Here is an 11841-nt window from a genome sequence, read left to right as displayed (position 1 = left end):
AACCCATCCCGCCAATATTTTACTCGTCGGTACTAACAACCAGAAGAATAAACACGGACGTGCGCGCGCATGTTGCCTCTAACAATAGCAGATTCCGTTGTAAAATACTATTGCCGTGGATCCGGTTCGATGAAAAGGATCGTCAATCATTCTATTAATCAATCCAGCCCAGACTAGATAGCTCGAGAAAGTACTGACCCTCTTCTTCTTTTTCTTCCTTCTTCTTCAAGACAATTGACTGACAATAACCTAATCTATTTCTCGACTAAAACGTTCTCCTGTTCTTTTTCCCTTTTTTTTTTTTTTTTTAAGTTTTGCTAGAAATGAGAGACGACGATGCATACAGATGAGGAAGGAATATCAAAATGCTCTTTGTACCCTTTTCTTCAAGATTCCAGACATCTGATTGATGATAATCTAATTCATTTCTCGAATAAAAAGTTGTAGTATTCTTTTAGTGTCACTAGAAACGAAAGATGCCGATAGATACAGATGAGAAAAGAATAATCGAACTGCACTTTGTGCCCTTTTCTTGAGAACTCGATACAATTGATTGGAAATAACCTAACCCACTTCTTGACTGAAACGTTCTAGTACTTATCCTTACTCTTCTTTCCTCGTTTTTGCACAACGACGATGGATAAGGCAAGAAGAGGAGAGACGTCGTGAAGCACTTTGTGCTCTCCTCTTCATCTTCGTTCGAACAATTGGAGATCTAGTCTATTTCTTGACTAAAACACGTTCTAGTATTTCTTCTGGTTTTGCTAACGAATTAGATAGAGAAATATCATGCAACTACTTTATGCCCTCTTTTTTCTTCACTTCTCGTTCAAATATCGAACCTCTTAAGCATACAATTAAAAATCAGTTCGTCAACTTTGGCCAGCTACGTCATTTTATTTCTTCTAAATGCAAATACGATGCACTCGATGTTTAACACAAAGAATCTCCAAATAAATAAACCAACATGTCCAAAATAAAAACGACGAATTAACTCACAATTTCAGATAAGCATTACAAAGGTGACACTAATTTCCTTCCTACTTCTCTCTGAAGTTTCAGGACAAACGTTCCGAAAGTTTAATCTGCTTACTTATTACCTAATTGTATTACCTAATTGCATTACCTAATCGTAACTCTTTTACAACTAAGTTCACTGAATATTTTATTTATTTATAGTTCGCGTTTATAATTACACGTTATGAATATTCTCATATTTAACCGTTCATTTTTTTCTCTTCTTCTCTTTGCAACAATCCTTTTCATTTTCCACACATTCTCTCTATTTACCCGACGATCTCATAACTATCTTCAGATTTCCTAATTCCAATCGTTTATCTATTTACAATTCTACATCTGAATGGATTTATCCCTCAAAAAAAAAAAACTTGATCGTTCATTTTTTCTTTACAACGAACCTTTCCATATTCCACACATTCTCTCTATTCACCCTACGATCTTCACATTTCCCAACTAATCCCAATCCTTTATCTATTTACAATTCTACATCTGAATGGATTTATCCCGCAGAAAAATAAAAAAAATAAAAAAAAATAAACGAAAACCTAATCCATTTCTCTCGACCGAAACGTTCTACTACATATTTCCTCCTTCTTTTTCATTTCTCTTGTTTTCACAAGAAATGGAAGATGGTGACGGATAAAGGAGTAAAAGGAAATTTCGCGCGTCCACTTTGTCTACCGGCATGTCGCTCCGGCGAAGAAACGTAACACGATTTACTGAAACAAGAAACTAGTTCAGTGAATACCGTATTCCTTATTCGACAGACGTGGTACGTACCGGCTCCTTGTTGAATATCTTCCAACGCGAAGCGTAATGGATACGCATAATAATGGGCAAGAGAGTCTTAATTAATACGGTCGCGTGTGCACTTTCGAAGCTGAACGCGTGAACTTCGTTTAAACGTCCGCGAGGAGAGGAGAGGAGAGCCTCGGGCCAGCCAGCCAGCCAGCCCAGCTCCCGTTAAAATAACAAGTACGCAGAGGAGAGCTTACGGACCCGGCAAGAAACCGGCCGACATATGTATTCGACGCCGCGGAGAAGCGGTCGTTGATGAAAAAAGAACATCTGCGAAAGAAAACACGTTGCACAGCACGCCTGGCGAACGCGTTCCACGGCTTAGTCACCAGAACGCATTAACTTTCTGTTAAATTAATTAGAATCCCTTGCGATCGCTTCACTTTCCTCCCTTTTTCACTTTGAACAAATTGGATCGGCACCACGAGCGTTCAACCTGTGACTAGGGACTCCCTCAACTATTCAATCGCGCCGTTTAAATGTAATTTTACAGAAACCGGTACATAGAAATTTTATCCAACTCGGAAAATTCCGAGTAATACGTCGAAATTCTACTGTACCGGAGAGAAAAGTGAGCGTTTTCGAGTGAAGCTTGAAATCTAAGTGAAACGTCCACATTGAAATATTGGATTACCACACTTTTGCACGGTGAAGTAATTAACCGAGCTGAATAAAGGGAGATATCGTCTGATATTACGGTAATTATGAAAATTCTCTGCCGTATTGGAAAGTGGAGAAAATTTGCGAGAGAAAAGTGAACGTTTTGGCGAAGCTTGAGATCCAAGTGAAAAGTCTATGTTGGAATGTTTCATTAAACACTTTACACACGGTGAAGTGATAATTCAGCTGAATGTTTGAGATTTTAATTTTTTATCGTATTCAGGTTTTACTCGAGTGAATGTTACCGAGAGGAAAGCTCTGGATAGTAGAAATAAATGGATATCAACCGTGTTGGAAAGCGAAGAAAAATTCTAAGAGAAAAGTGAGTGTGAATGGAAAAACCTAAAATGATCGTTAGACTAAATGTTTGAGATTTTCGTCTTTTAAAAGCTACTTTTACTCGTCAAATTGAACATTTTCCTTTTCTTCTACTACCGTAACGGGAGGTTTTACTTTTGACGACTTTTGTAGGCCATTCGGTGACCCACATGTTACGGGGAACACGTTGACTGGCGATCGGAAATTTGTCAGATGGTAAAAGATAGGATCCCTCCGTATCGCGTAACAATGAAATAAATTCGAATCTGGGAGTCGTAAATTTTTCTACACGTTCGTTACTTTTGTCAAAAGACCAGAATCTTCCTTGTAAATACATATATATACACGTAGACGCGTTTTGATTAATGCTCGATCGCTTTCACCGTGACTCATGATCTTTCTCCGTGATTCACGTTATCTTTCATTCACAACGATTTAATGATTCATACGAGAGAATTGAGCGGATCCTCCTCCTCTTCCAGAGAGAGTACCAAGGAATTTCTGATAAATCTGATTCGTCTAGAGATATACACCTCCTTGATAAAATATTCTATTCTCAGGTTCGCCGGAATTTCCTTCGTACGTTATCTAAATGCTCGGCAAATTTGACTCGGTGACACTTCTACGACGGCTACAATGTGAAACGTACACGAATCATTAGAATACTTCTGCAACTTGTTAAACGAAAATTGACCTACTAATTTATCATTGATCTGTTGTTTGTTTATTTAGGATAGATAATAATTCCAATGGAAATAACGGAGAAAATTGATCCGGAGGTAATAAAATTCGAATTAAAATCACTTTGTTGTTTGTTAGCGTAGTTAAGTATGCAACCTAAATATCGTGCTAAATAGTACCGTCTGAATTATCATAATTGTTTCTTTACTCTGCACCGAAATACCACACTCAAAACAATCAGCAGAATACCAAGCTCAAGCAGCTTAATTCCTTAGCAAAATACACAACGATCCCACAAGAAACATAGTTAACAGCCATTTCTTGCGAATGGTGCAAGTTCAATTTTTGAGAAAACAGTTTCAGAAGTTTATATGCAAATTTTGTCGGTGTATTTTATGGTAAAGTACATTCTCTTCTATCATTTTTATAACAGGTACAGCAATAAAATGTAACGATTTAAAAAAACAAAAAGCTATGGTGTCATCCTGAATATAACACTTTCATTAATTAAAAAGAAAGTAGTTGTGTAATGTAATTTATTGATAAATTCAATCATTTGGTAAAAATAACTTTTTCGCTATCACTATGACAACAAACCATGCGTCATTCTAGAATTAAGATACAACGCAAATGAGAAAATCAATCCCAATCGATCGCAAAAATGCATTCACTATTCGAAAAAATAATTCGATACCTGATAAGTTCCATTTCAATCTAACCTAAATACCATTCACCACCTAATCACTCCCATCGTTACAAGAACAATTCTTCGATCCTCCGATATCTCCGCACAACAAAACCATCCAAAAGAAAAAAGAAGAAAAAAGAAACAGATCCACCTAACCTAACCTAAAATCTCAGAATCGTTCGAATCACTATGCGGCAATCACCATCGAAAAATCGCGCAGCCCGGGGTGTAAATAACAGGTGAAGGGCCTTCCTCGAGGGGGATCTCGATGGATTTTCCATTTTTTCCTCTCCGCCGTGTGGCAACTTAATTTGCGCCGGCAGTCGAAGGGTTAACGCTTCGGGCAAGGAAAATAGAAGGCTTCCGTGGAACGGATGGGTGTTCCAGGAGAGGATGTTGGTACGCACCAACGTGCTTACGTGTACACCGGTTAGAGGAAGCGAGAGAGTTGTATAGGAACGACGGTGGCGGCAAAGCCTATCGATTTGCTCTCACGCTAGCGAGATGGACGAACGAGACCGGAGCGAAATAGAAGCAACTTCCGCATTCTCTGTTTGAAGCGACTTTACGAGCCACGGGACGAAAAGCGCGAGCAAAGAGCAACAACGGTCCGTTATCGGCGAAAAGTAGGAGGAGGAGACTCTAAGGAAAACACCGAGTGTAAGATGGAAAAGCAACGGAGAAAGCTGAAATCTTTTGTCCCTCCCTCCTCCATCCCCGTTAGAATAAACCGCTTTTATTTGCTTCGCTGGCATCGGAATGCCATAGTTGAGCTTTATGAAACGCTTCTGTTTCTTGCTCCTCGGTCCACGCGACTATGAAAAGAAAAGAGGAGAAACGATATTGCGGCGAGTAAAGGACAAACGGGAAAAATTAACGAGCCGGTACATGTGCATAGAGTTTGACTGGAAACTCCGGGAGGTTTAATTTATTTTATTCAACCGGGAGGATCAACGAAGAATAAGATGATAAATGGAATGATAAATTGATGGAAGACGTTATAAGGGAGATATAGCTGTTTCTGTGTGTGTGTGTACGCGTGTGTGGAAGAAATCGTACTTCCCCCCTCTGGTAAAAAGAGAAAGTATAAAACGTGAGGAATCGGAGAAAGCTGAATGAAGAAATAATTGAAGAATAAGAGGGGAAAAAAAAAAAAGAAAAATGGAGATTAACGTTAAAATAACGCGAGGAGGAAAGGGAGAGACGTGCGGTTTCCGACCTATACCAAGCGAGGACCGCGTGAGTAATTAACAGAAAACCGGCTGATATCATCGAGATGTGAAACGAGAATGAAAGGGAAGATCAAGGTAAATCAAGGTTGCAACTCTCCGTCTCGAGACGTGTCCGCGTGAAATCTTCCTTCGCACGTTTCTACGTGAGCTTAATACGTCGATTGAAATTCTAAGGCTGAAAATGAGGCGAGAAATGTTCGTCGACGTCCAACGCGTCGCTGAAATTTTACAAAATCATTCTTTTACCGTAGAATATTTTTGTAACGACTTGGATTACGATTTACTAGTTGAAAACTAGTAATTGTTTGCGTAATCGTGACTCATTTTTCCAGGAAACTATTTCGTACACTTTTACGAAGTTTCACTGTTTAGTACACTCGTATTATTCAATCTTTACCACGCAATATCCTTTCAACGATTGTTTTCGTCGTCGAACCGTACAATGTTTATATACTATTTCCAACGAATACGCATTTTCAGCTAAGGAGAAAACAGGCAGCTTAAAAAAAAAAAAAAATGTCAATAGCATGTTCGCAAGTGTATCTTGTTTTCAAAGAATCTCCGCTTGTTTACCATCATTGACATTCTCAGAAGAAAAAAAAGAAAAAATATGAAAGAGAACGTAGAAACTTTCCACAAAGGGGTTAAAATTTCTTCGAAGCACCCTGCGTAATATTCGTAACGATTAAAATCTCGTAACATCGTTATTTTCGTCGAATTTAAAACAGCAAAGGTACATCTGACGAAGAAACACCGCGAATTTCACGAAACAAAGAACAAAATTTCCCTCTCCTTTGATTCATCTTACTCTTTCCTAACCTCAAAAACGAAAAAATATCTTCTCTCTCGTTTAATTGTAGAATGCAAGAGAAAATTTGCGAAAACGGCCACGGATAATGAAAGAATTGATTCACTCACCTTTGCAGTCTGAGGCTCGATGTCGGTAAGCCTTTGAGCACGAGGCCTCTCTTGAGCCGGTCCTGGCATCCTTTGCAGCCTCTCCGTGGACGAGGACGAGGAGGATGAGGATCCAGGCCTTTGGCCTGGTTTGCCACGCGCCAGGATGACGGCAGGATTTTACTTTCCTCTCGATTGAACCATTATTCCTCTTTCACGTTCTTCTGCGCAAACAATTTCCACGGTGCTCAGACGTCTTTATCGCCCCGCGCTTATTATAACGGACGAAATATTAACTCGCGTATATTACCGCGGTGAATACCCGCGGATGCTCGTAAATTTCGCTTAAATCAACTTGCATCTCGCGTTATTGGCGTTGATTAAAATGCGCATGCAAACTTTTCCGACAGCGTTAATCCGTCTGCTTTCGATCAGTTTCTCGCCGATCGTTGCGATCTGATCGTATCGAAATTAATTACTACTCGAAACTTCATCCTTTATCTTGAAACTTCTTTATCGTTGCACGTTAATTATCAGTGTTTGCTGTTTTTAATGTTTCAAGAAATGGAAAAATATTGAAATAATAGATCTGAATGTTTCAAGTATCAAAATTTCGACTTTTTCGATTATTTTAGGCGATCGTTTCCAAATTAATTATAATTCCAAACTTAATCCTTTATCTCGCAATTTTCTTTACCGTTATACGGTAATAATTGATATTCGCTTTTTTAATATCTGAGAAAATGAAGAAAATATGGAAATAATAAATTTTAAGATGCGAATGATACAAATTTCGCCTTTTTAAATTATTTTCGGCGATCATTGCGTTTCGAAATTAATTATAATTCCAAACTTAATCCTTTATCTCGCAATTTTCTTTACCGTTATACGGTAATAATTGATATTCGCTTTTTTAATATCTGAAAAAATGAAGAAAATATTGAAATAATAAATTTTAAAATGTGAATGATACAAATTTCGCCTTTTTAAATTATTTTCGGTGATCATTGCGATCTGATCGTTTTGAAATTAATTACAATTTCAAACTTAATCCTTTATCTCACAATGTAACCATTTATATTCTCTTTTTAATATCGTACAAGATGAAGGAAATATTTCAAACATAAAAACGATAAAATACTGCAATTTGTTAATGTTTAACTTCGTAATATAGAAAAGAGTGAAGACAATTGTCGAAGTTTCGACGAATTTTACGAGCATCTAACTGTAACACTATTCGAAGCTCTATTGACATTTCGCAGAATGAATCACGCGTTGGTTATGAAAAAAAAAAAAAAGTGGCTCCTAATAACTCGGTGTCCTCGTTGGGACGAGTAATGAATAAAACAGTCTGTCTGGTGTAAGTACCGTTTGAAACATGGGGCATCGTGTCGAGTAACAAGATCATTTGAATACGCGAGCTTCTAATTGCTTCGAGCAGTGTACGTTTATGATTCAGTGGCTTGGCTTTAATGGAACTGTTTCATGATTCTACAATAATAGTAACGAAAATTCTCATTCAATTATGAGAAACAGTGTCAACGACAAATTACGATAAAACACGGTGTTCGTAACGTCGTAAAAATCTCGTTCAATCTAAGAAAATCTCTTCCAACGTCAAACAGCTGTAATAAATTCTTCTACTCTATCTCTACGCCAACGTGACCCGATGATAAACAAGATTCCTATAAGATTTCATATCTTTCTTGTTTTCACGCTGCAAATATCGTATTTCCTTGGCGAAAATAACGCGTCGAATTTTCAAGGTCGTAAAAGCAATTAAATCGTGTAAGAAATGGAAGAAATAAAAAAAACGAAGCTCGGATCAAGGTGTACAAGGAACGAACAAAGAAAAGTGAAAATAGCGGTCGTAATTAATTTTTACGGGTCAGCCCCGTTGGCGATCTTATCCGTGAATCGAGAACACGAAGCGGATGAAAGTTTCGCGCAACGCTCGCTCGCGAGTAAATCGCGACGTTTACAGTGGTCTCGAAGGCAGTCAGGTGAATTTGCTTTTTTAAATCTGTCGACCTTGCCGCGGCCTACGAGTGCACGTAGGTATAATGATCCTCTTGAACTTTAATCAAGCGAAAGTGCTATTCTGATCGACGCAACGCCTAATCGATTATTCGTTGAAACACATATCGATGGAAAATTTTCATCGTTTTCTTTGTTCGATCGGAATTCGATACTTGGAATTACGGTATTTAAGATTCGAGGATTTTTCAAGGTACTTGATAATTATGTGTGATAAATAAACTATGAAACTTGAAATTTTCATTGAAACACGTTCCAATAAATAATCAAGCGTCTCGATAATGTGATTTTAATAGCGACTGATCACAAGTGAAGTGTTGTCAAGGCTCGAGTATTGTAATTATTAGCGAAGAATAGCGTGTAGATTTACCGGTTCGATGTAGGAGTGCTGTCTAATTAAATTAAAAGCAAATAAATGGCCTGGCTAACGTGTTGAATGCTAATAAAACAAAAATTCAACATATCAGACAAATCTCTATTAGATAACGGCGACAGAAGTAAGACGAATAAGACACGGTACTCACGGCAACGTGCAATTATGCTATCTACAGGAAGTGTTATACGATTAACATTAATCTGTATGGTTACTAACTTTCCAAACTAATTAGGAGAACGACGCGAAAGTAAAACACGAAGCGTGTTGAAAAATCCAATCTACCGATTTTACACCTTCTTGTTGTTTTCTGATTGCTCCGTGCGATTTCTCGCGTTCGTTAAAATTTCAATTAGAACGATCTGTGAAAAACAAACAACGGATGGGTGAAAGAACAACAACAAAAAAAATGAGAGACCATACCATACGTCGTAATTCAAAATTACGACTACTCTCCTCTATGGGGCTTGTTCGTTTGTTCGATGGTTAATTAACAGGCGCTCTTTCACAGGCTAGTGTTTTTCGTACTAAAGAGAATATCCGGTTGCACATTCACGAGCGAAACTGACAGTTGCTTTCTTGCCCCCCTCTTTTTTTCCCTTTTTTTTCTTTCTCTCTATCAGCCAAGAACGTGCAGCAGCGGCACGGTCGAGGAACGACGAAAATAAAAGTGTAACAAAGCCACAAGTAAAAAGTCTATGCCACATCCGCTGCTGCACGTAGGGATGTTAAATATTCGCGGGCACGAAGCGTAGATCGGTTTAATTAAAATGGCGCAGGAGAAAAAAAAACAAAGAATTGTCTCGAAGACGATCCCCTAGCCGAGATAATTACCACGCACGACGATTTTTCGAGAAGCTTCAAATGTAATTCATGCCACAGTGTAAGAATATAGGAGAGGTTCCTTCAATGGCAAATTCGATCGATAAATAGGAATCCGTACAAGTTAATTCGATCCACGTGTGTTTGGGCTTCGGTGTCGTGCAAGTCAAAACTGGCAACTGTCCATCTAACTAGTATCTTTATTTTAAACAAACGATTAAAACTATTACTTCTACTAACCTTAGAATACGAACGAATATTTTCAAAATATGATCAAATTTAATGTGTTTCTGAACACATTACTAGTTTCCTGGTCGTACCGTTTATTACTAAATATCTTATGTAATATCAATTTTGATTTATATGTATACGACGAATTTTCAATAACACGATAATTCGAGAATTATGCTTATATACCCATATTAAACGTACTATAAGTCGAATAAAATGAAAATATTGACACGATGGTATCAATCGGTCGCTAAAATGACTATCCAACCTTAACGCCCGGTTTACATGGACGCGACGGATGAGACGATATCGTTAGGGAGGCGGATAATGCGTGGCACGCGCGAGAGCAACCGATCGAACTAAATAATTTCACGAAGTCGTTGACATGCCGCTTGATAAAGCTTAACGAGCTTGATAGAACCGAGTCAAGGTGGGGTTTTTCAATAGGGAAGAAGATTACGTCGTTCCGATAACTTTACTATGCCAAGGTTACTATCTTCTCTCGTTCGCGCGGAGTTGCAGCTGGAATGCGAATGTCGGTGTGTATTGCCTCGAACCTTTTTCTTTCACGAATTCTCCCGCCTTTTGCGTATTGTTATTCTCACAGTGATGTTCCACAGCACGCGCAACCGCATCCATTGCTTAATTACAAGCCGCACGGATTGTTTTTCTCTATTCCGGTTGTGCAACGTATATACAATGAGAACTTAATTAAGCATCGTGCACACGAGAAGCCCTTATCACGTTACGCGCACTTCAATTCCTACATAGTAACTAAATTCGCATTTTTACGTTCGTCCCCGCCGGCTCCCGCTATCGTTTACACTTTGTCAACACGCTTTCTTCCTCACCTCGGCTTTTGATCAACGTCTGCGGTGAAAACTTGCGACGATTCGCACGACGTAGTTCGTTGAAAATGTTTCTGTTAATGTTTCGCGATTTAATGGGTTTAATGATTACGAAAGCATGAAATTATGATGATGTAATTGTTAATAAATGTGTACGATAAACGTACAGATAGATATGCTGTTCTGATTGTACAAAATTTATTGCTGAAATTCCTCGAATGCAACGTTAATAACGTAAATATAACAGGTGCAGTAAGAAATGAATAGTAAATGAAATACCGCCGTTAAACGAAAATATGACGATAAATCCCTCTTCACAGCCGGTAAAAATTCTTGTAATGTTATTTTCTTGCTGTGTCTGTTAACAAAGTCACTTGGGACGAACGATGTCCATGGTAATATTGATATTTGTAAATTTTGAGGTTATAGGGTCTCATTGAAAGATGCGTAAAGTTCTTCGATGGTACGTTCTGTACGGTGTCGTGCAACACGGCATTAAGTGCAATGAACTTCGCGTACAAAATTGCACCGCGGTAATAGGCCAAATAAATAAGGTGTACAGAGACGTATTTACATCGTGCAATCGTCCGATAGTGTATAACACAAGAAATATCGAGTACGCCGAGAAACGAGAAGCGCACGAACAGCTGGAATATCGACTCTCACCTGAAACCACGAACGAGGGGAAGTAACGGCGGTTATGTCAGGGGAACGACAATACCGACAATTCTCGGCTGGCACATCGTAGACTAGGAAAGCCCTTTTACTTCCTCCGCCATTTACTGCACCGTTACACGCACACGCACGTACACGATGGGACGAAGGAGAGAGAGAGAGAGAGAGAACGAGCGAGAGGAAGAGAGAGAACGAGAACACACAGACACGCGATATTGAATCGCGAACGTACGAGAATTATAAACGTACTTACATGAGTTAGGTGGTGCACTCCAAAAAATCATGCGAAAAAGGGATCGGTCATTTCGATTCGTTTCGCGCGCCGATCGTACGCGAGTGCAAATAAGGCCACGTAAGGGGCACCGAAACGGCACTTGCATACTAACAAGCGGGAAGCTCCTCTTCCCTTACCGTGTGTATATTAATATACGTTAAGCCGCGTGTAGACGCGAGTTACAATGGGTGTATGCGTTACGTACTTGCGTGAATATCACCACTCCCGAAGTTGAGGATCCCTGCCTGGCGAAACAGAGACAGGGAACGACAGAGAGAGAAAGAGAG

At 38.9% G+C, this 11841-nt stretch overlaps 1 protein-coding gene across 1 annotated transcript in view; it reads right to left on the bottom strand.

The window, feature by feature from the left end:
* The window catches only part of LOC108574371 (GTPase-activating protein CdGAPr), a 26118-nt gene extending 19734 nt beyond the window's left edge, over positions 1-6384 (bottom strand). The window contains exon 1 of the mRNA XM_017936950.1: positions 6316-6384. Coding sequence (XP_017792439.1) covers positions 6316-6384 — 69 coding nt within the window. The remainder of the gene's footprint in view (positions 1-6315) is intronic.
* Between the last annotated feature and the right edge of the window lie 5457 nt (positions 6385-11841).

The sequence above is a fragment of the Habropoda laboriosa genome, unplaced genomic scaffold (genome assembly GCF_001263275.1).
Source record: "Habropoda laboriosa isolate 0110345459 unplaced genomic scaffold, ASM126327v1 scaffold205, whole genome shotgun sequence".
Lineage (NCBI taxonomy): Eukaryota > Metazoa > Arthropoda > Insecta > Hymenoptera > Apidae > Habropoda > Habropoda laboriosa.
Note: the sequence above shows the minus strand (reverse complement) of the source record. Positions and strands in the feature narration are given on the sequence as shown.